This window comes from Pagrus pagrus (genome assembly GCF_965226575.1).
Source record: "Pagrus pagrus genome assembly, chromosome: 2".
Lineage (NCBI taxonomy): Eukaryota > Metazoa > Chordata > Actinopteri > Spariformes > Sparidae > Pagrus > Pagrus pagrus.
The window spans coordinates 31,629,885-31,655,499 of NC_140186.1; the positions used below are offsets into that span (position 1 = coordinate 31,629,885).

Sequence of the window (25,615 nt, forward strand, 5' to 3'; positions counted from 1 at the left end):
TAAGAAAAAAAAATCTGAATCTGCAGTGCAGAGATTGTGATTATTTCAGATATAGTGAGTGAAAAAATATTCCTCATGGAACAATGCTTTGAACTGTTCCTTCTTCCCCACCGTCCTGTTTGTGTCTGCAGCAGACCAATGTGCCAGGAGACGTATATATAAACATATAGTGTATATAAGAAGAGTGCACAGTACATTATTGGACTTTCCACATTTAGGATTTACAGCTGAGTTGACATCAGTGCATTGCTGTTATTGCAGCTACATGATAGACATCAAGACTGTGCCAGGTATTCTGGTCTGCAGGCTCAGATGAGTCTGTCTCAGAGGCCAGTTTCACATTAGCTGCATTTCCACCATTTTATTGACATTATTGACACAATAATACAAACTTTTTAAAAAAAAATGGTATAATTTTTTTGTAGCACCTGTTCAAAATGTAACATGGGCATTCCCTCCACAACTCCACTTAATTTAATTCCTAAGTATTCCATCGCTTTGAAGCCAAATCTTGTTAATGACTTCCAATAATGTTAATGTCCAGTTAATTTTATATCCTGGTAGTCTGGAGTATGATTGTACTGTGTCCACTGTGTGATGTTGAGTTCCATGGGGTTTCTACCCGTGTCAAAATGTCTTCCGCATACAATAATAGTTTTCCTCCTTCCACCCCTTTAATATTCACATGTGTACTGATGGCACAACCTCACCTTGGTCAGTGGTTGTTTCCCTGATAGTCAATATGTCTGTCACCACACCTTGCAGTGTAGCACTTACTGTATTTTGGTGTTTGGGCACACTCTCCAGGCTCTGTTTTCTTATCAGTCTGCTTCTCTGGTGATGAGTTTGAGGCTGCCTTCTCCTCAGGTGGGGGAGGTGTTCTCCTGGTAGTCATGTGGTTTGCAGACACTTCCTTAAAATACTTCGATGTGGTCGCCATCAGGTTAAGAAAATCCCTCAAAACTCTTTTAACATATACTGAAGACACCCAGACAGCTGATTTTGCAAAATGGTGTGGATTATCATATAGCAAATTTGCATAAATATTGGTGGCTCGTCTGCTGTGCCGCCATCTTGCTTGACATACCCACTTGACTGCCACATCAGTTTTTACATGGTGGTCTGGTTCACACCAATTACATTAATTGCCCACTGCACCTTCTGTCATTTTACTTTTCAAAATCAATAGTCTGATGACGGACACTATGATTACAAACTGCCGGAGCCGTCTAATTTGTGCAGCAATGGGGTCAGCAACAGAGTGGCAGGAGTCACATTTAACTTTTAGTGTGGAGAGAGTTAGGAGAGCTGACTGACAACATGATGGCTGAGGATTTGTTGTCAAAGTGTCAAGCAAAGGTACCTATTTTGGTAATATGTCATATTTAAACTCAGTCAAAATAGAAAACCTGATAACGTAAATCAGGAAAAAGGCGTTGTTACCTCGCTGAGAAATTTTTTATATCAAATCCATTGAAGATTGCAGGAAGAGAACGAAGAATGAAATCATACTTAATACAAAACTACAAACACTACAAAACAACACGACTTATTAGGGGAAGCAGTGTTTTAGAATATAATTTCCATTCCGTTAGATATATTAGGACATTTCTACAGCTAAAATGTATAAGAATGATGGCAGATATAATGTATCCAGTGTTGACTGTAATTGATTATAATTGGTGCAGATTCCTGATTGTGTCTTGGTGAACCCTTTGTGTGTTTTTCCTCTCCGCCCTCCAGACATCATAGTGCTGATAGCGTCAGTAGCGGTGGTGTCGGCGGGAAGCCAGGGCAACATCTTCGCCACCTCTGTCCTGCGGAGCCTTCGTTTCCTGCAGATCCTACGCATGGTGCGGATGGACCGAAGAGGAGGTACCTGGAAGCTTCTGGGCTCTGTAGTCTACGCACACAGCAAGGTTGGCTAATACAGATGAATGGGCAATAAACACACAAACATGTATTGCTGTTAGCTACAGGACAAGATCCCTGGGAACTGACAAGGTTTCCTGTTGGTACCTGCGAGCATGGGGCCTTGGCCCTGTGACCACCATGCTGATATAGTATAGTATTTTTACATGCACGCTAATAAGTTAATCCTCACATGAGTCCTGACATGAATACAGGAGTACTGTATGAAACAAGGCTGCAGACATGGGGTTTACATTGGAGGGGGACATATCAGCTCCCCTCCCCCCCGTCCCTCCCCCCCTAAGAAAAAATATAAAATGTGAAAACTTTTCTGCCATTCTACAATATTTAAAAATTCAATAACACGTGCTATTAACCTTTTTATTTATTCACTCACTATCTTATTATCTGACAGTAATTTAGCATAAATTACAAAAAAATATCAAATTCATAAAATTATAATTTTCATAACACTTTCTATCACAATTGTCAGTGATAGCCAACAGTGATATAGCCTATTCATTTTTCTCACATTCTAGTTTTTGGCTTTTTAAAAAGTTTGCAATTACTGAAATGGAGAGACAGCGTTTGATTGTCCCACAGCAGTCAAGCAACATATTCAGCTGGGGTACAGCAGCACTGCTGCACAATGCTGACTTGGGTACGGGTGTAGTTAAATCAAATTGTACTTTAAAGGAGGCCCAACACAAATCTCCTGGGACCGGGCAGTTTTAACTCTGCTGCAGATGGGAGGGGGAAGTCAAAAAATAAGTGGTTCCACTAACCAAGGGGTTTCGACAAATTTCTCACTTGTTACTGACTGGAGGTTTTTCTTTGCCATTATCGCCAAGTGCTTGCTCATGGGGGAATGCTGGGGTATGGGTATGCATCTCTTTATCGTTTCTTAACACAGAGTAAACTTACATGTTTAACCTGCGAGGACAGAGAAGACACAAAATCAATGTGGTGCAGGAATGAATCATGCCTGCAGGTGCAGGCAGGAGTGTAACACACACACTGTGGGAGGAGAAAAACTGAGATCAAGAAAATAATAAGAACACCAGGAGCAGTGACCTTGGTGGAGCTCAGTACTGTGTTAGTGCTGCAGTGTTGGTTTTATAGTCATTTTTGAAGTAACACTTAGTGGTGGTGTCATTTTCTTATATTGTGTCCCCTTCATGTGTGTTAATGGTGTGTACAATACATTCTAAACACATTTAAATATAATGTATACTATACATTAGACTCTATCCATATCGACTTTTTTTGTATCTTTGGGACTGCCATCAATCACTTTGTCTGATTCACTGAATTAAGGTATTCATATATTGTAAAATAGATTGTTAATATTCAGTTACCAGATGTTACACAACTTTAAAGGTAGCAGTAATACGGTGTTAGAGCTTGAAGTATTCAGAGTAGACTCCTCAGTGTTGGTTCTAAAACATTTAGAGCTCCTTCTACCGTTTGCGCTCTGATTTGTTCTTTTCAGGCATTTCTTGCCTTTTCTTACCTCAACTCACCCTCGTCTCTCTGTGCTCCTCCTGGACCGACCAACACAAATCCATCGACTGCTTTTAACTTCTATCTATGATCAGTATGACCCACAGAGAGGCAGAGGCCAGGACAGGCCATTGTTGCTGGCGTAGTTCTTCTTTATTTCTTACAAAGCTGCACATTCAAACTGAATAATCAACATCACATTTCAGATGAAAAGGTCAATGATGTAAGTAGTGAGTCTGTGTTTCTAAGGGCTTTTCAGAGAGAGAGTTTTGGGGCCACTGAAGATGATTCATGTAAGTCTCTGACCAGGCAGATGTTTCTTTTAGTGGATTTTGAGTAAAAGATTTTAAAAAATGACCCGAAACAACCAATTATGCAGCCTGAAGTAAAAGAAAATGTCATCACACACAGCTAAATCAGTTCACTTAAATTACTGTACAAACACATAGTTCCTCAGCTCTGGTGATCTGTAGCCATATAGATAGGTTTCCTTTGTTTTCCAGGTTTTGAGATATCAGTCTCAGAGATTTTTGCTGCCCCTTAAAGCATGCTGTCTACAGTTTTCAGAGGGACTATTTCCTCTGTAGAAAGTCGATACAAAACATGCTTTTTTTCCAAATCGCAGTGAATCAGCAACAGCAAGCAATAGCTAGTTAATTCAGGAGCTGCAAGAGCAGAGAGCAGCAGCAGGGTAGAAAATCAATTGTCATAAAGGTGGACGTCGAAGCCAGTGGAAGCCAGTGGTCAGTGTCAGCCACAGCAGTAAGTGATACAAATATCAAAACACAAGAGCTTGGCATTTACAGTAAATATTATGTGAAGGGCTGTGGAGATAGGAAGTTGGAATTCTACATGGGCCTAACTGAGAGCCAAATCCAGCCTGTTACATGTTTTCATGTTTTTGTTGCCAAGTTTTGGAGATGTCAGCCGGAGAGATTTCTGCCTTCTTTACAATGGCAGACGATGCCGACCTGCTCATCAGGAGCAATTTGGGGTTCAGTATCTTGCTAAAGGATACTTCGACATGCAGCTGGGGGGTCAAACCAGTGACCTTCTGATTACCGGGCGACCCGCTCTACCTCCTGAGCTACAGCCTCCTGTGAATGAATGCCACATACAGTGGCTGAATGTTATCAGTAACACCTTTAGCCAGGCTGCTCCTGGCTAATGTCTGGTCGCAGGAAATAAAATGGACAAAATTGGACTCAGGCAACGTGATGTCAGAGACTGTTTACAGAGGCCTGACTCCACCACAACATCCCTGATCAAGCTCTTGCCAACAGAGCACAGGACTACAGCGGGATGAGCAGTCACAAGCACGCAACACTTGTGACTGTGTTTACCTGATGTCGAACTTTTAATGTGAAGATGCCGATCATGTCATCACCACCATCTTGTGTACATTCACACAGACTTATTTCCTGGGTGTATACGTGTTTATGACTGTATATGTTATTTGTTTGTGTAGTGTGAAGGAGCAACAAACTTTCATTTCTTGATGCAACCCTGTGTTGCATAATGACAAATGAGTCACCTTGAACCTTGAACATGTTTACCTGTGCAGGCACTGCTGAGAGACAGTAGCTATTAGCTCATTCTGGTACAAAGCATCTTTTCTCTTTGTTTGAGATAAATGCTTTTGTTTTGTTGAGACCAGAGGCTGTGTTTTTGCTTTTTTTCTCATCCATCACTGACTCTTAGCTGGTTAGCTAATGCACCACATTGGAACTCTCTGTACCTTTCAGTCTTCTTCTGAAATAACCAGAGTGAGAAAGAGTGATATTTTAATACATTATATTTTAAAATAAACAAACCTGTCATTAACCTGAAGCTGAACACAACAACAAAATGTGTTCAGCCTGAAGCCTGACGCTTGATCTGGTCGGCACTAATGATTTCATGTCTCTACCTCAAACATCTGACATTCATTTAGGTTTGCAAAAACAGAAGGGACAGTGCCTGCGTGTTAGAAATAATCAGCAACGATTGGATTTAAGACACAGATTCAATTAAGGGGTCCATCAACAACGAATGCTAAAGTGTTTTATCAATGATTACACTCTAAACGTCAGTTGTGACCTCTGCCTGCAGGAGCTGGTTACTGCCTGGTACATCGGCTTCTTGGTGCTCATCTTCTCTTCATTCCTCGTCTATCTTGTGGAGAACAAGTTCAACAAGGAGTTTGCTACCTACGCTGACGCCTTGTGGTGGGGCACGGTGAGTTTGGAGACGGCCTGCCTTCAGTCAAGTTTCAGAATGGAAATGATGACTTTAACCGCTGTTTTCATTCTTATCACTGCTTTTATATCTGTAGATATCTGTTGGATTTCTTCACATCTACAGTCTGTTTTTAGCTGTTTTTTCTGCCAGCCAGAGAATTCAAAGTTACACTTCTTTGCATCAGAAGATTTTTACCTGATAAGTCTGCACTGTAATCACACTGCTTTGCATAGAGTCCTGCATTGGAAAGTGAAAATCGGCATCTTATTTTCTGCAGCTCAGTATGACTTTGCCTCTGGCCGACGACAGCTCCTCCATAAACATGATCCGTTCAGGGCTCCATTAACCACCATTTTCATACCAGCTCAAAAGAAATAATGGTGCCACATGACAGCAGCCCCCTTTGTCATGCAAGGCAATCAGAGGCTGAATGAAAGCTAATCCAGAGAGATCAGTCTGCCAAAACACAGAGGCAGATAGATGGATATGCGTCTAGATACTGTAGATAGACACAACAGACAGAGTACTGCAGGCAAGCAAGGAGCAAGCAGTGCCAACTCCAGTTCACAAACAGGTTTATTTGCTTCTGTCATTAAATAGTGAATACACTGCATTAAATGCTTCTCTTCAGGCTTTTGCTAACCACATGTTAATAGCTCTATTCAGTAGTCACAATTTGATGTGCTAAGTACCATCACCATGAATCATCATCACAGTTAACTCTTCACGGATCATCCTGATAGACTTAAGTAGGTCTTCACTGTAAGGAACAACGTGAACACCTTTTTTTATTTTTCACCCATAAAAAAATGAAATAAATGAAGACTTCAGCCGCAGGCTTTCATCAGTGTGATGGAACCAAGGCCATACAGACTCGCTCCTGTGAAGTCTACGCACAGGTCTGATCATTCTAATGTGATTGCACTGCCAGAAGGCATCATTTCATATCACGCCTAAGTAGCTGAACTGGAGCAGTATACAAAAGAAAAGCATGCAAATATAATACATAATCAAAGTAACCAAACAAAAAGAGGCAAAACTGAAAACATGAGCCTGTGTACAGACATGCTGTACAGCAAATGGGTTTCAAACTAGGCTGTTACCTTTAATCTAATCTAAAACATGTATATTTTCTCATTCACCACACTGACTGTTTAAAACATGGACTGAGCTTCAGGCAGAGATGGGGACTCGGGAACAGTCTCTGTTTCAGCAGGTCAAAACCCGAAAGCTGTTGTTATTAGTTGCTTATAACTGATACACTGAGCAGTGATAGATGATTTATTAACCACTGATTGGTTAGTTATAGACCTTTGATAAAGGGATTCTAATTAGAAGATGTTACCAGAAAGCAACATGTGTTTCAAGAAACAAATTCTGTCAACTCTTTCATGAGAACTTTTTTTATTAAAAATGATTGTTTATTGTTCTGATATTTTTGAACTTATATACAACAGTCTGGTTGGTGTAATATTCTTTCATCTGTATTCCAGAGCCTCAGTATGAGCATCACCCAGGAGCACATGATAAGTCATTTGTTTTCTCAGATCACCCTGACAACTATTGGCTATGGGGACAAAACACCAAAGACGTGGACAGGACGGATGCTGTCTGCAGGGTTTGCCCTCCTGGGCATCTCGTTCTTTGCCTTGCCTGCTGTAAGTCTGTGTTCTTTAAGTAAATCCTTCCTTTGTGAATTAACAGAGAGCAGCATTTAAACAGGAAGACCATGGTCAATTGATTTAATATGTTTTGATTGTATGCCTGTGAGTTTTACCTGAAGGGAATATTTACCTTAAGGAAGTACACAAATGTACAAGTATACATTTATTTTCTCTTCCATTACATAGATGAAGGGCTTTTAACTCAACTCAGTTTGAGTCAATTTGAGTCTTACTTTAATGAAAGATAACCTGGGGTGTGTTTTGACCTGAAAATGAATGTTCTTCTATGAATGTTTTGATGAACACTTGAACATGAATGCACATGTAGGTGAACAATGATATGATTTGTTCAGTTCAAACATGTGAATATCATAGAATCCATTTCTGAAAGTTTTCTCACAGCTCAAAGCCTCAATCTACTGAAAGCAGTACACAGAGATTCATTTGGTATAGTGCATTCTGGGAAATGCACTGATTAGCTGAGATGAGAAGATTGATGCTACTCTCATGTCTGTACAACTACAACTATGGTGCTATACAGCCAGGAGGCTATTAGCTTAGCTTAGCATAAAGTTAACCGAGCAAGCTTGGCAATTTCTCTACATCTCAGTAGCAAATGTATGTCTACTGACTGACTGGAGTGTATATACAGTATTTTATAATAAATATATAAATATATATTTGTATAACGCCTGTTACATAGTGATGCTCATAAGTTACGGAAGTAAAGGCTCAACTCCAAACCAGGCGTTTCAGCCAGTGCAGGAGCAGTGTTTTCTGTGGCAGAGAGTAACTCCCTTTGGCGTGGACTAAGAGCTTTTTCACTTTGCAGACCTTTTACATGCACGACAATGCTTCATAACACAATAAAGGAAAGGCAAAAACCCCAAAAGCATAATATGACCTCTTGTATGTCTTTTTAAAATCAACACAAACAGAAATCTAGAACCGACAATTTGTGGATTTGAAAGGAGGTCCACACACACTGTGTGCAGTATGTGGTGTGTGTCAGACGAGTGCACCATCTCTTTTGTTGAGAGTGAAGTCTGATTCTCTGCAAGACAGAGAATAAGAATGTTTTCCAAAATGTCAAATTATTCCTTCTCGCAAAAAAGCTCGATGATACTTGTGAATCTTTGACATACACACACATCCAGTATTTATTCCTATTAATATCATACAGGGTATTCTGGGCTCAGGCTTTGCCCTGAAGGTCCAGGAGCAGCACAGACAGAAGCACTTTGAGAAAAGGAGGAACCCAGCCGCCTACCTCATCCAGGTAAAGCAGAGAGCCTGCTCTTTATGTTTCTTTGACCCACTTTACTGTTTTTGCGTTGGATAATTAAGACATTGTTGAAGTATTGTTGCTGTCACTCAAACGGTTCACCGCTTAAACTGAATGCCTGAATATTAGAAAAAGTGTTTAAATGGTTTTATCACTGTCCAGTTTCTCTTCCCCACCATGGACTCTATGAAACCCTGGTACTGGACAATAAAAAGCACATAGTATGTAGCTTCACCCTGTGCAGCCCTGTGTCCCCTGGTCCTCACTGTGCAGTAAACTCTTTAATCTCTGGGAGGTTCCTTGCTCCTTCCAGACTCTCCTGTGTTTAAGCCCAGAAATACCAATACAGCAAAGCCACTCCTGCCACCCCTCTCATGTCTGCTTTACACATTTCCTCCTTCTCCACCTGGTCTTCACACACACCGTTTGTTTCATCCGGAGTATCAGTGGTGCCGACCTCACATTGTCCTCCACATGCTTCCTGTTCTTCCCCTGCCCTCTCACCTTCTTTCCTCCCACTTGCTTCACCTTTCTTCCTTTTTGGCTTCCCCCTCCCATCTTATGTTCTCTTCTCCCCCTTCACGGCCCTCTGGTCTCCTCCTCATCCTCATCCTCCTCCTCCTCCTCCTCTTCATCCCGTCCGTCCTCATGTTGTACCAGGCTGCGTGGCGTTATTACTCCACCGACAGCACCAGGCCCTACCTGGATGCCTCGTGGCAGCACTATGAGAGCCTCCTGCCTTCCCACAGGCATGTATCCATGCCTGACCTCCGCCCAACAGCAGACGTGTGACACACATGTTTTTTGGTTTCACTAATCAGCGTTTTTGTTTGTTTTCTCTCTGCTCTCCTCATCCCCTCCCCCCTCTTCCTTCTTACTCCCCCCTCTTCCTTCTTACTCCCTCCTCTGCCTTGATTTTGTTTTGTTTTTATTTTTAATCCTTTTGATTTATCTTTTGTTTTGGTGGGGGGGTTCTCCTCTTTTTACTATTTTCTTCCTCCTGGTTTTGTGTATTCTGCATGCAGTGTGTTTGGCGTAGTTATGCGGCTGATGAGAACTCGGTTTCCATTGCTACCTGGAAACCTCACTTGAAGGCGTTGCATACCTGCAGCCCTACAAAGTAGGTACAACTATGGCAGCTGGTCTCTGTATTTGGTGTCTGTGCATTGGTCTTCTTTTTCCTGTACTTCAGTGTACATTTTAAGTTAAGATATCATTTCCTTTTTTCCCCCTGCTCTGTCTTACTGTTTAATATATCTGCCTTTATTTCTTAAAATATGAAATATGCACTGATTTGCTCATTTTCTGTTTCTTATGAGCCATCAAAAAGACTGATCTTTTCTAGGCTCCATTAATCTCTAAAACCCTTCATTTTGCTGCTTTGATATACATTTTATCCATCCACAGCATTCAGAGGCTGATTTATGTTTGACACTCGTCCTCACATTTCCTAAGTGTTTCTAACTACGTCCCCCACTATCTAACATGACACATGGAATTCCAGTTAGCAACAACAGCTAGTAGCGGTGATAACACAAACCCAGACTCCACAAAGTTAGCTAGTTAGAAATGAATTATATGTGGCCCAAACCATCAAAGGTCAGCATCGGTTAAAAAGTAGCAGGGTGCTCCTTACAAAAGAAAAAAAGTTATGTTAGCATTAATGACATTCCTGCTTTTTGCTGTAAGGCACAAGTTCAAAGCACAGAATCTAAACTTTTATCAGTAAAATATCAGACACTAGATGTATATATACAAATCCCCATCACAATTTTTATTTTTAGCGAAAAAAAAAACTGTTACAATAATGACAACGTGACATATGATGGGATCTGTACCGCACCCAGACATGTTTTCTTTTATCTGGAGAACAGGACTGGTAGACCAGAATATCTCTGCAGCACTGTAGTACTGTATTATAAAGTTAAACTAGTTTCTGCAATTTGGATATTGCACTTGACCATAATGTGATTTTTGATAATATTGGGATAAGTTGAGCAAGCTTAGTTTTCTACCCCATGTGCAAATTATGATGAAATCACTCTGAAATACATCTATAGAAACTGGAAATATTGGGAAAAACCTCTGCAAGGTCAAAATGAACTTCATCTACAAACACACACTCTGAAGACACTACCTACAGTGATTAAGTGAACAGATATTCAGTCACTAGGACACTACCTTCTCTTGCTTCCTTAGCTTGCATTGATCTGCATGTTTGTGCTGAGCCTGTTATTTGTTCAGGTCTATTTTCCTGGAATGCTTATTATTGATTGATGTATCGCTACCCTCAAATCTTCTGCAACGGTTTCTGACAAAGCCTTTAGAGGACCGTACCGGTGTGTATGCAGGTTTGAGCCTTAAAGACCCCAAGATTTTGCCCACCATTTCTCAATCCAGGCTGTTGTTGTTTTTTTTATATACTTACAAATTCCATAATTCAACATCTGTACAGTATAATAATCATCAATCATTGTCAGTCATACATTAACATTAAGGTAATGCAAGTAATGCAGTTACGGTTTAAAGTGATATGACATAGGCATAAGTATTTTATAAAACAAATGTTACTCTGACAGTGCAGACTGGATGTTGTTTGTTACATTACTGAAACAAGTTTCAAGAGTCTGCTAACAGATTGATGCATTCAGATTCCTGAAACAGTGTTAAGCAAAGTCTGTGGTTTGTAGCATCCTAAATGGGCTAAAACATGCAAAAGCACCGGTATGGTTCTTAAAGCACAGTGTTGACACTGACATACTATGAAAAGATGCTCTCTAATATATTGTTTTTTCTTCTTCTCTTTTGTGAACTCCAGGAAGGAGCAGGGGGAGTCAACCACAAGGTTTGTGACTGTTGTTCCACTTTACATTCACTGTCTTCCGTTATGTCATAGCTCCAAGGAAAGGCTGGGTATCTAACCTAAGTACAACCTGACAAAGACAGCAAGTTGTGTTTTGGATTAGTTCCAGAGTTTTATTTATTTATTTATTTTCAATTCCAGATTTGATCTCAGCTGAGGTTGTGTATGGCTGCTTGTGTATAAGAACACTTTAAATTTAAGTTTGGCTTCATTTATAAAGGGAAAGAAAAGTTTTTGTAGAAAATAAATTGTTTACAATTTAAACCTGCATTTATTGATTTTTGTGGCAGCACAACAGGCTGTAAGCACAACAGTAACAGTAGTTGCCTTGTAATACATCCAGCAGCCTTGGAGCAAATTTAGGCACGTTTATAGACGCCTGGGGAAAGTAGCATTCTCTCAGACTTTGCTATGTACATCAGCTCGTAGCTAATATTCTGTCTCTGTGTGCCGGGCATGCAGACAGTGGGTTTACAGACCCTTTTCTGGTTGATGAGCAGTTCAGAGCAGTGAGAGAGAACAAACAATGGTAAAGTTGCCACACTGACCCCTTTAACATTAAAGAGTCTTTCTTCATTATTAAATGATATATATATAATTATACTGACGAGTGCGGCTTTAAAGGGACAGAGCAACCACAAAAGCTCCTATTGAAATGTATTTTGGTCCTTTGAGCACTACAAGCCGAGTGCCATCTAGTTCCGTTATATTCAAGAGAAGGCAGACATCTCCATGGCTGATATCTTCAAAACTAGACACCTCACACAAAAACACTCCACAAGATGGATTGATGGTGAACTGTCACTTTAAAGTAAGGTAGCAAGAAGATGTCTGTCTGAGGATTTTTCTGGAAACAGTATCAAGCATTACAAAGACTATAAAGACTCCTGTTGCTCCACTTCTGTGTGAACTGCACTGTCACTGAGAGGGTCAGGGCCTTCTCACTAAAAGGTGTTTAAGGCTGTGGGTAATGAAATGTGGACCTGTTAATGACGAGTCTAGCTAAAAGCACCGTCGATGACTCATTGTTTTATCTCTCCGCTTGGTGCTATCTTTCTTTTTTTATCACTTGTTCTCGTCTCTAAAACATACAGATGCTGAGGCACTCTTATTGAAGAAATCATTCACACAGCCGCATACACACACTATTGTTCAACCATCCTCTTGCCTCAGGTATCTAGCATGCAAAGAATGTGAAAAGTCAAGAAAGTTAATAACCAAATGACAGGTTGAGACGAGAGGAGAGGAGAGGAGAGGAGAGGAGAGGAGGAGAGCTCCAGCCTCCACCTATGCTTTATGTTCTGTCCGACTCCTCGATTAACATCTCCTCTGCGGAGCTGGAGCGGAGGTTAAAATCCACACGGTACAGTCCAAGTGGAGCTGCCTTACTTTATTTATTAGCCAGATTTATGTATTAATCTTCAGAGTAATATATCACAGAAGTGTAGCAACAAAATTCAACTATACAGATTACATGAAAAGCCCAAAACAGATCTACATGTTAATCCCCCTCAAGCAACAAGCGTCTATCTAAAGGTCACTGGACTCACACTGGTGACTCAGGCAATTGTTGCCATGGCTCATGGAATTCACACAGTTAAATGAGGGATATCGACATGAAGTATGTGAGTCACCGATGTGCTGCCTTTTTCAGATGGTGCTGTGGATGTTCATTTCCCTCTACAAAGCTCAATTGCCTCTGTTCTGCTGCCTCTAAATGTCAGTGGTCGACATATTGAACAGAAACTCGGCTATATTACTTTATACTTCATGGCCTTCATACACACAAGTATAAATGCTTTCACATGTCAGGCATGTAACTGACATGTGAAAGCATTCAGGTTGACCTCACGTACACCAAAATGAGTACAAAGCAGGGTCAAAGACAAAGGTTAAAGGGAAATAGGGGTTAGTAAGCGCTTTGTTTCACCAAACAAAACGTTCAGGGGTAAATATTTTCCTTCCTCTCTTTCTGCATCATGTAACACATTACCATATTTCTATCTCCCCTTGATCTTTTAGTAAAATTGATAGTAATAAACAGAAGCTACTGAGGAGGCGTACCACTCGGAAACATAGGTACACAGCGTTTCTGCTCCCCTGTTACATGACGTTTTTTATTTGGGAATGCTGACTAATTCTTGGTGCATGGGTATCTGTAGGAGGCTGTGCAGCCACCGAGAGAGACGAGTAATTAAATATTTGAAGGGAGACATCAGTCGGCTTTATAGTAACACACTCTCTCCGCCTTTGTTTGATCTTTGCCTGAGCAATGCGCTACTTTCTGCCTGTTGTGATTATTGGTCTGAACTGCATTAGCTCTCAGAATGCTAATACCAGATTTAATTCTCAATAGCAGATCCTGAAAATAATGAACATTTGTAAGCTTTGTCCTGACCGTAGGGAGATCATTTTAGAGATCATTCAATGAGCATTATTTCTTTTCTTCACACAGTATTGCATCTAAACTATCTATCATGCTCCTCTCCCCATATCTCAGATACAAACTTTAAACACTATGGTACTAGTGATGACACAGTGCTGTCACTCAAACACACACATCATGTGTCTCTATACAAAACACAAGATACAGTAGGTCTTGTGATGTTGTATATAATTTCTTGTCAAAAAATCCAATGAAAAGACAAAAACCAGCATAACAAGTATTGCCATGTAGCCAAATTCTGATGTCTCTTCTTCCTCTGTGCTGTAGAGATCCATTGTTGTCCAAAGACAAGACAGTGAGCCACAGCGTTACACTGTGTGACATGTTTGTTCATTAACATGAACATGATCACTGTCATTTATTTTGGCTCAGTTTGGTTGATGGTAGTCCTCACTTGTGCATCAAATGTATATTAATCTGAAAGTATTCCCATACAAATGCACTATTTACTACTTCAGAAAATCATTTTCAGTGTCCTTTTTAAAAACGCAGCTGTCCACTTTTGAGCATTTTTTAAGATGAGCTGCTTGAGAAGGAACCTGCAGACAGGGTTGAGAAGTCAGACAGCACTGGGAATGTTGGTTTTGGTCTTCTTATTAGATTTGCTAACAATAAGAAAAATATAAACACGTTAGGTTTAAAACTACACATGTTGAATTCAGTATACAGCACCACTTCCAAATGCTTGACACTTGTGCACTGCCTTTGCATGCAGTCATTATATACAGTACGTACCGTATAGCTGCATAAATACAGAATCTGGCGTTCCCTCACTTTCTTTACATCTGAACTCCTGTCCCCTAATCTCCGCAAGTAATTTTCATTTATTCTCTTCCATAACCTCACCCTTTCATGACATGTTACTTATGTGTCACTTAAATGCTTCTGCTTGAAATGGTGATTTCCTTGTAGGGTATGGTATGGAACATTTCCTATTCTCAGTAGTTTTTAACAATATCTCTTTTAGCAACTTGCTAACCAATTTTTCAACCACAATCTCATATCGCTATGTTGGTGTTGTTCCTAGAACATCACAATTAATGTTGGTCGAGAACCATCATTGCAACTGACCATTCACACTTTTGTAATGGCATAGCAAGTTATCCTTTCTAAGACATGTTTAACGTTGTGAAAGAGCAAAGTTGAACACAAACAATGTTTTCCTAAACCTAACCAAGTACTTTTGTTGTCTAAACCTAACCAAGTACTTTTGTTGTCTAAACCTAACCAAGTACTTTTGTTGCCTAAACCTAAGCAAGTATTTAAACTGAAAAGGAATGGAAAACAATAAGACAGCTTAGTGTAAAATGTGTACAGTCCAAAAATATGTTCCATGAGCCCTGGTCTCCTAAATGAGATAACTACACTTAACCCATTCAGTCACAACAGCTTGACGGGTCCTGGAGTAACATTAATTTTGATGTTCCAGGAACAACACCAATAGGATTTGCAAAGCTATGACATCACAACAGCGTGATTGTTGAGTTGCAGTGATGGTCCTGGGACAACATTAATTATGATGTTCTAGGACAACACTAACACAGTGATGTCACACTTGTTCACATAGAATAAAATACTGAAGCTTGTTCAGGGGCCAACACATGACAACATGCACACATCAAGGCACAAACTAAAACATACAGTCATGCCTCACACCTAACCTGAGCATGCATTTCATGTAAGGCACCTGCTGCAATGCTTCGATGCATGCTAGTCATTCTCCATCTTGCCCTGCAGCCCTTCACCCTTACATTAGCAGATAAAGTTCTGAATGATGACTGCTACATGATCAGTTGGTGCATATTTGCCAAAAGTCTTGGATAATTTATGTTGTTGCCCTAAAACTTGACTCATCATAAGTTATCTTTGCCTGTCTATCATTTCACTCCTCACAACATGATTTCCTTCTTTCGTCTCTTCACTCCAACTCCCCTCTGTACTGCTGTTCATCCCCATTTCACTCTACAGTCAGAAGTTAAGCTTCAAGGAGCGGGTGAGATTGGCCAGCCCACGAGGTCAAAGCATCAAGAATAGACAGACGTCATCAGTGAATGACCGTCGGTCTCCGGTGGCTGAGTCTGGGACAGAGGGCACCAGCCCTGCCAAGGTACAGAAGAGCTGGAGCTTCAACGACCGTACACGCTTCAGACCCTCACTCCGCCTCAAGAGCCAGTCCCGCTCCACCACTGACAGTGAGTGACTCTGTCCCATTATTCCACGTCATACAAATGTTTGACCTTTATTTACCTTGATTTATTTGTAGTAATAGCGTGGGTGCATCCAGAGTTACTCTCTCAGTATACAGCACTGAGTACCATACCAGCATTGAATTAAATGAAGAGTAGATTTTTAGTGCAGCTGAATAGAAACAAATCACAGAAATCACATACAAAATATCTTAAAGGAACAGTTCAACATATACTTTCTTGCCTTGACTTAGATGAGAAGATTGATACTGCACTGGTTGTCAGTTTAATATGAAGCTACAACCAGGGTGGGTTAGCTTAGCTTAGCATAAAAACAAGAAATAGCTACAGTAGCCTGGCTGTGACTAAAGGTTATAAGGATTCTCCTATCACCTCTAAAGCTCACTAATTGACATTTTGTTTTTGTTTTTGTTTTTTATCCAGAAAAGAAAAAAAAAAAGTCAAAACAACAAATTGTGGTTTTATAATAGTGGTACTATTTTTACCTTTGGACAGAGCCAGACTTGCCATTTCCCCAAGTTTCCAGTCGTTGTGATAAGCAAACTGTGTTCTGGCTGTAGCTTCATATTTAGAAATGACAGTGATATCAATCTTTTCGTCCAACACTCAGAAAGAAAGTGAAAAGCAATGTTGAACTATTCCTTTAAGTCCAAACATGACTACACAACTAAATTCCCCAGTTTCACTACATGGGTTTAATTGAGGTGTATTGACTGACCATCCAACCCACCAGAACTGGTTTTGCTCACTAATTCAGACAGCTGAGTGGAACGCTAATGGTTGTTTGAACTTCCTTCCTTTGGCCTAGCAGTGCCAGCCGGGCAAGCCCTGCTGGGTAACAGCCAGTTGGAGTTTGTGGGTGGACTGCTGGATGGATGTAAGGTGGGAGTGATGTACGCCAGCAGCCATATGAGATGTCAGAGCCAGCCAGCTGGCTGGGGCTTGCTGGTGGAGAGGAGTCAATAACCAAGCTAGCCAAAACCAAACTGCTTTGCTGGTTATCCATGCTCCGTCTGATTGTTCACTGTCACTGACATGTCTGGCTAGCTCACAGTTAGAAGATGGGAATGATTTCCCTTTCGTTGTGACTAAATCTGAAGTGAAAAAAGTTATATTAATGGAGAATCTATGTTGGTCACTCTCTATCGTAAAGACTTTATATATATAACGTAATATAAGCACATGCAGGTCCTACATGCTGTGACCTATCGAGTGATGATGATCCAAGGCCATTTAGCACATTTGCTTTAAAGAACATGGAGCTCACTCTGCCAACCAGCTTTTGCACTGTAACCTTCTGCATACCTCCTGTGGGTGTTGTAGCTAAAGAAGCCTGCATTGTCACAAAGTTGCATTGTTATATATCTGCAGGCACACCAGAAACCTGTTCTTTACCACTGTCTGCTGTTCCAGACAGCATTGATCTTTCTCTTTATGATTTTATCACAACAATCTTTGTATCTGTGTCTTTCACTCTCAATTCAGTTCAGTTGATTCCAGTCAAATTCAATCAATGTGTTGGATGCACTGTTGAAACCCAATTAATCCACAGTATCAATCCCTCAATTATCAATGGACAACAAAATTAATATCCATTTAAACCCAAAACTTTATTGCAGCTAGATTTCTCTGCTTCAGGACACCCTTTCACCCTCTTTAGGCTGCACTAAAGAAAGTACTCCTTTGGTTTCCAGTATAAGAGATAGGGAAACCAGTTCTAGACGGATTAGCAATTGTTAGCTATTCTTAGCTGGTGACCAGCTGATCAAAACACATAAAATGGTATTTCATTCATACGGACACCGAAGCAGAGCTGCTGTAGAAGTTGGACACTGATAGAACAAGACATAAATAAGACAGAAGTGCTAATAAACTGTATATTTTAGAGCCTTAACAGCTTTTGATGCGCAGAGCAGCCATCTTGGATTTTGCTTCTGTAATAAAAACGATCTGATTTTATCCATCTTTGAAACTGAAGTTAGGATAGGACAAGCAGTTTTTACAGAATTTTGTCTATAATAGGCTCCCTTATCCATAACTACATGTAAACTGATATGTATAATAATAAGATATATATTAAGATCAATTCAACACATGCATAATGCATTGCCAGAGTCCCTATCTCAAAGCAATCTGTTTTTGCAGGTGACATAAAGTAATCTGATCAATGAACAAAATCTAAATCGCTCTCCTTTTCTGTATCCTCTCTCCTGAGCAGCTGACTCCAATGTGGCCGGGGAGGATGGCTTCGATGATAAGGGCTGTCACTGCGAGATCTCAGTGGAGGACTTGCTGCCCTCGGTCAAGTCTGTCATTAGAGCTGTCAGGTGAGGCAAAGCAAATGAGACTTTCTCCTTCAAGCCAACTAAGAATGTATTTTTCTAGGGTGCTGTTTAGCTCAGTTGGTAGAGCAGGCGTCCCACGTACAGAGGCCTTGTCCTCGCAACAGCGGCCCCGGCTCTGAGTCCCAGCCTGGGGCTCTTTGCTGCGTGTCATTCCCTCTCTCTCTATCATCCTGTTTCCTGTCTATCCATAAAGGCCAAAAAAATACTAAAACAATAAATAAATGTATTTTTCTCTAGTCATGGTGACTCTGATTGCAGCCCCCTGCCTTCTACCAGCCCTCCTGACTGACAATGTTCAGGGGGTTAAAGTGACTGGAAGATTTTTTTTTGGTATTATTATTTATTTTTAGATCATCCTCTCCAGCTTTTAGTTTTGTTGATTAAATGTGCCGCGATATTTGTTACAGTTAATTATTGTGTTCATGGAAATGTGTAAAATAACTGGAAGCAGCCTCTCAAATCATAAAATCAGAGTGTATGCACGAGGTGAACCCGCCTGTGTAGGCACATCATACTGTCTGAATAATGCGCTCTTTAAATAGACTGCGCCTTTGACTTTAGAGCAGCTTTTTGTTCGTCTATGGCGCTTTCACTTTCTGCTGCCTCAAGATAGCAATCAGCCATCTGTGTACCTGATCACACCTCATTTCAGACCTGAAACTAGCAGTGACACTTGCACTGCGTTGTGCATCCCCTTGCACCGAGCGTAAGATGGAACCCTTTCTGTCTGTGTCCTAAAATAAACAGCTGCAGTGATAACAAATACTGTGAGTTTGGATTGAACCAGCAAGAATTTGCTCTTCATTTTGGAATTAATTACATGAATTATGGTTCAGCTGTGAAAATTGTAAAATTTAAATAAAAGATTGGATTTAAGGTTTATATTGTAGCTTTTAATGTCAGGTTTGACTTTGAGTCTACACTCATATTTACAGTGTAATTAAAGATTAATTCATACGGCACAACCCACTTGAGTTTTACAGCAAAATGTATATCTCTATAGCAGAACTGAACAACTTAACAAACCTTCTGCCATTGTTGCATTTATACTAATGCTGAAATATCTTATTCCCATAAGTGGGTGCTTGCAAAATGTTGTCAGTGAAGTCCTCAGTGAGTAAACCTGAGTCCTGAAATCACCTGAATTCATGCTGTAATTGAAGCTGCCTTTTCAAAAACTACAGCCAACCATCACCATTTTGGTCAGAACGGCTCCTGTTATTCTGTTAATATATATTAAAGACTTTGATCTGATTATTATTACTGATGTATGAATGTGTAAAGAGCATTTTGCTGTGAGTTGGTTGATGTGGAGCTCATTTCAGCCTGTCTGATATATCAGATATAATTGACTCATGTAATTGGCTGATATTGACGGATCACAGATGGCATAGAGAAGTATCAGCGTTAATGTTGTCCAAAATGTGCCGATGTGATTTCTTCTTATTATTTTATTTTATTTTATTTCACAGAGCATAATGCAGGAACACATGCCTTTGGTACTTTATAATCATACAAATCCCTGTGAAGTTTACTGATTGCATTTTGGACAATAATGTTTATGGTTTAACTGTAAAATAAATAGCTAACATCTGTTACTCTGTTACTTGTTGGGCAGTTAAATTTGAAGCAATACTTGATATTATAAAAGCATATCATAGGTTTGTATGGAAACTCTTTCTGCAAAGCAACAAAAATGATTAATGTAGTGAAATAAAAAGTATAGTAATTCCCCCTGAAACTGTACTTCAGTACACTTCTTGACTTGCATACACTGTATGCTGTACTTAACCTCTAGTGTTATCAAGCCATATAGGGTTTCTTTCTTCAGTTAAAAGCAATAAAAGCAGATCACAGTGATCCCTGATTCTGCAAAGACATATTCCTGTTTCGTTTTTAAGTGCACCCTTAAATGTTTTACTTTGGCATCTACTTTTTAGAAGTTCGGTCATGGTCCCATAGTTCCTATTACCCAAATGGTATTCAATTTATCTCAGTTGAGAGCGACTGAAACGAGCCCACAGCTTGATTGGCCATAGAAAAAGATGGCTTCACACAAACACTCACTTCCACTTTACTATAAGACCTGTCCTTGCTGATCCCGTCCTCTCTTCACTTGAGGACTCAGTAACTCACACATTCTGCCGATTCCCTTGACTTTAGCCTTCAGACTCCGAAGGTGCACATACTAAGAGAGCAGCTTTTGCAGTGTGATTGTTTTACACATTTTTGAACAGAGTTCAAATAAGCGGCTACAACCTCCCTGGATGTTTTTTGCGGTGAAGTGATTGTTCAACTGATCTGTTTGCATTGGTGTAAAGAAACAGGTAGTTGGCAGACAATCAGACGTTTAGAGCTCCTTTAAAAACAAGGTATGCGTTGAAGTGTTTTTACTGACCGACTGAATGTGTACTTACTGTATAAGTGCTCCACCCTTTGGCTAATTTATGCATTTCCCTGCTGTTTGTGCAGGATAATGAAGTTCCATGTAGCCAAGAAGAAGTTTAAGGAGACGCTGCGTCCTTATGATGTGAAGGATGTGATCGAACAGTACTCTGCCGGTCACCTGGACATGCTGTGCCGCATCAAGAGCCTGCAGACCAGGTGGGACTGACTGCATCAGCTGACAGTTAATTCCACTAGTCTTTGCTGTCTAACTAGAGCTGTGTGACCACACTGTAACTGATTCATCTCTGTCTTTGGTGTGTATGTGCGTGTATGTGTGTATGCATGTATTCGTGCACCTGAACTCCTATACATGCATGGGTATATTTGTGTGTTACGCTGATGGTTGTTTATGTGTTTGTTCTTTGCACTTTGTGATTTTGTATGTATGAATGTATGTATGTGCATGTGTACCTGTGTGTGTGTGTGTGTGTGTGTGTGTGTGTGTGTGTGTGTGTGTGTGTGTGTGTGTGTGTGTGTGTGTGTGTGTGTGTGTTCCCTCTGCTTCCCTTGTAGGCTGGACATGATAATAGGCCCACAGTCCCTGAGCAGTCGAGCCAAGACCTTTTCCTCCCCCTCCCTGCCTGTCTATTACAGCCAGGGCAGAAAGAACTCCACCCAGGGGTCAGAATGCCCTCCCTCTGTCCTGTACACGTCACATGGGTTCAGTTCACGTCTCATTCAGTCAATTCAGCTGGTTCTTCTTAAAAATATGAAGAAAATTATATCTTATTTTTAAGACAAAGACAAGAGTTACTTCTCTGAATTGACTAATCAGGAAGTGAAGTGAAACCCTTCTTCACGTATGTCGGTCATGAACTTCTCTTTTCTCACACGCTTCTTTCTTGGGTGTGAAGTCATTCACAAACCGAACACTAACAAGACTCAACAATATATTGACTTTGGTTTTGGCAATCGCTCTGTGTTTATCTGATGAGACATTCTGGTGAACTCTAGGAGATGATGGGAGCTTGCAAGCTGATAACACATAGAACACAGAAAGATCCTCTTCATTCACACGGGTGGAACAAGTGCAACGCTGTATGCCTGCTTGCCATTGCTGCAGCAATGCTGACCCCTGTTGATGGTGACTGTTAACTGAAACTGCTGCACGCACTTCACACTGTATCTCATACAGGAAGTGTTTTGTGTATTGTTGTAAAACTCCATGTCCACCAAGTGTTTTTTGTTTAGTTTTTAACCACATGTCGTGGTCTTCAGACAGAGCAGATGAGCAGGAGTTTGCTTAGTTGTCATGGTGATGAAATCACATGACCAAAGTGATGGTACCAGTTAGCACTTCTGGGGCAGAGATTTTAACTCTTCGGTTCTCCATGACAACTGCACAACCTCCATTTGTTTGGATCTCTGATGAAGAGTGATGATGAGACAGTAATCTTTAAATAAATACCTGACGCAAACATAAATACCACATTTCCATCCACGTTTCATACATTCTTTGTGTTCACATAAGGTTTGACTGGCGCTCTTTTACTTACGTCATGGAGAATTAACATCCAGACTATTTATCTCTGTGTGTCATGAATGGAATCACATGTTCATTTCTATTTTCTTTTGCTGATTTTCTTGAAATTCCAAAGAAAAAAAAAAGATTTTGGGGAATTTCTTATTTATTATTTGACCCATTCAAAACACTAAAAAGCACACACACTCAGACTGGTTTGCTGTTGGAGGATCTTGTCAAAGCTGTAATCATCTATTTCTCCAAAATGTTGCTGGCTTTATTGCATGATATTGCCTTGGTACCCCTGCCCTTTGTTGAATTTAACCCTGTTCATTAACAAGTGACTGTATTAACCAGATTCTACTGAACTTCACTGGATTAAGCAGGAATAGAGTTTATATAAGTGCTGAGTTTATCCACAATCAGATAAAGTAAACTTTGTGTTGTGGCCTGTTTGATTCACATTGGTAATGTTTTCTCCTCCAGCACACACTATTCCCTTAAATCCAGCGAGGAAGTATAACCTCTCATATGCCTTTATTTGTTGTAGAACAAAATGTGCTTCTGGTAATCTGTCAGTAAGCTGCAGTTTCCTTCCTCTCTGTGGGCTGCCTCATGGATTTCTACTCTGTCATCTTTTTTCTTCCTATCATTAATGTCTAATTGTGTTTGCATGTGTGTGTGTGTGTGTGTGTGTGTGTTCCAGAGTGGACCAAATCCTCGGGAAAGGCCAGATTCCTCTGGATAAGAAGATTCGAGAGAAGCTGCTGTCTGATGGAGATATTTTAGAGGACATGAGCATGCTGGGTCGCGTCTGTAAGGTGGAGCGGCAGGTCTGTGTTCAGCTTCTTGTTTTATGAGATGAGTTTGATAAAGTTAATATAAATTCTGAGTGAATTATAAATATTAAACTATTATTTCAAGTGTAAGGGATGTAAAGATAACTGTCAGCACCTGGTTGTCACAATAGTTTAGTCACAACTACTGTTGACTATCCCTTTCATTTTGGTCTTTTTTGTGCATGGCAGCAGTAACAACCTTATTTATTTATTTTATTTTATTTATTTTTTCTCATTAAAAGTGCTGCTTGCAGATTTTGAAACCTACCATTTTTGGCTCCTCTCAGTGGCAGTGGCAAAAACAACACTTTAGTAGATAGCAATGCATGCTGCTGTGTTATTATCTGTTGCGCAACTTTTTTGTTACTTTTTTGTTAGTACAAAATTATGAATATCCTCCAGGAAAGTGTGCGTGATCATCCCCATACTCAAATGTCACTTCTCCCCACCCTGTAGATGTTATAACCTCATCCAAAACTTCTACATATGTCTGCTTTAAAATGCCTTCCTTCCTTACTGTTTATCTCTTCATAATTTCTTATTGTTGCACAATTCACTCCTGTCCTCCCTTTCTCTCCTCGCAGGTCCAGTCGATTGAATCCAAGCTCGACTCCCTGCTTGATATTTATCATCAGGTTTTGCGCAAAGGCTCGTCTTCAGCCCTCACTCTCTCCTCACTGCCTCTGTTTGAGCTGGAACAGACTTCTGACTACCACTCCTCTGTCTTCAGCAAGGACCTGTCCTGCTCCACCCAGGTCAGCAGCAGCGGAGTGCCTCCCCCTGGTGGTTGTGCCACACGCTCCTCCACCAACTCCCATCTCTCCCAAGGAGGGCTCCATCTCATCCTGGCACCACCCAACGAGCTCAATCTCAATCTTAATGCCTCCTCTTCCACGCCCCCCTCTGGCCTCGCATCCTCCTCCTTCAGTCCATCGCCGCTGCCTCATCACCATCATCATCGCCACCACCACCACCATCCTCACCATCCCCACTATCATTATGCCCAGGCTCAGGCCACCTCACCTGAAAGTGGCACAGATGAGGCTGTGGGGATCTCTCCACCCATCCTGACCCCAAATAGTATCAGCAGTGGCGGGGGCAGAGATGGAGGGTTTCCTCTTCTGGGAAGGCTCCCACCTCCACCCCCTACCAGCCGATGTGGGGGCCCAAGCAACTTGCCACAAGCGACCTCCACAGAGGCATCCCCTGACATGGGGGACTTTTGCGGAGGTTTCAGGATGCAGATGGCAGACAGCAGTGTGGTGGAGGACCTTGGCCTTGGGTTGGGGCTAGGCAGACTGGGGCAGCAGCTACAGAGCAGCACCAACAACAATGGCAGGATAAACACTCAGGAGGGGGGCTCCTGGAGGAGACATATGAGCCTGGAGCTGCAGCCCGTGGTGCCTCCAGCCCTAGGCTGCTGCTCTGGCCCCAGCCAGATGGACCAAGGCTTGGGAAAGTCCATGTCAGTGCAGGACCTGATGCAGGCAGCCCCGGGGAATGTCCAGGATGCCCACCACAGCCACAGCCTCTCATCTCCAAGCCCCAGTACAAGCAGTGACTCCCATAGCTGTAGCCAGGACCCTGGAGGAGGAGGTGGTTTAGGCAGGAGCGGTGGAGGCGGATGGGGTGAGGAGGACCTCTTTATCAGCGACAGGGAGATAGAGACGCAAGGATTTGACTTCCTGTCACTGGGGACTCCTGAGGCCCACACCTACTCCTCGGAGCTCCTGAGGACAGGGAGTAGAGCCGGGGCAGGGTCCCAGGGCTCAAACTGTAGTCCGGCCAGCGGTCACGCATCCTCGCCCTCTGCTGGCAGCAGCGAATTGCTGAACATGCCGCACGTGCGGCTAAAATAAACTTGCCTACATGTTCAGAAGGCACGCAAATCTCACCTCGAATACACAGTTTTTATCCTTTTTGGATGGGAGTGGGAGGGTGGGAATACAACAAGGGGTACTTTTTTGTTTATGTTCATGTTGATCCATTTGATAAGAATCACAGTATTTTTATACAGGCTAATCACATATGGCATATCATTGCATGAGTTACTCTTTGATTGACAAATCTGAGATAAAAGATTGAGGCTTGCGTAAGGGAAACACATCCCTCAAACCTGAGACTTTGCCAACAACATTTGGTCCTGAAAGACAGTTGGTTTATATGTGACTTTGAGACAGAGCATGAGCACTGCATGTTTTCAGTCAAAGGTACTGAGCTTAGCAAGATACAGTTTACACTTGACAAAATAGAGAGTCATGGACACGCAACATTAATGGTGAAAAAAAAATAGGGCTTAATACTTAAATGTGCCCAAATACACGAGATCTGTAGCCTGTCTCTCCAATCACATGACAGGCGTCCATATTGAAGTGAATGTTACCTCACTATTGCTAAACTCTTTATTCTCTGTTCTTGTCAC

At 41.2% G+C, this 25,615-nt stretch overlaps 1 protein-coding gene across 2 annotated transcripts in view; it reads left to right on the top strand.

Annotated features, from left to right (window-relative positions):
- kcnq5b (potassium voltage-gated channel, KQT-like subfamily, member 5b) overlaps window positions 1-25,109 on the top strand; it is a 118,965-nt gene extending 93,856 nt beyond the window's left edge. Inside the window, exons 4-15 of one of the 2 annotated variants that reach the window (XM_084340063.1) lie at window positions 1,744-1,919; window positions 5,506-5,631; window positions 7,182-7,292; window positions 8,482-8,577; window positions 9,609-9,703; window positions 11,402-11,428; window positions 15,861-16,084; window positions 18,318-18,426; window positions 20,917-21,048; window positions 21,406-21,513; window positions 23,061-23,187; window positions 23,778-25,109. In XM_084340063.1, the coding sequence (XP_084196189.1) occupies window positions 1,744-1,919; window positions 5,506-5,631; window positions 7,182-7,292; window positions 8,482-8,577; window positions 9,609-9,703; window positions 11,402-11,428; window positions 15,861-16,084; window positions 18,318-18,426; window positions 20,917-21,048; window positions 21,406-21,513; window positions 23,061-23,187; window positions 23,778-25,052 (2,606 nt within the window). In that variant the 3' untranslated portion in view covers window positions 25,053-25,109. The remainder of the gene's footprint in view (window positions 1-1,743; window positions 1,920-5,505; window positions 5,632-7,181; window positions 7,293-8,481; window positions 8,578-9,608; window positions 9,704-11,401; window positions 11,429-15,860; window positions 16,085-18,317; window positions 18,427-20,916; window positions 21,049-21,405; window positions 21,514-23,060; window positions 23,188-23,777) is intronic. The other variant, XM_084340064.1, reaches the window with a different exon arrangement.
- Window positions 25,110-25,615: the final 506 nt, after the last annotated feature.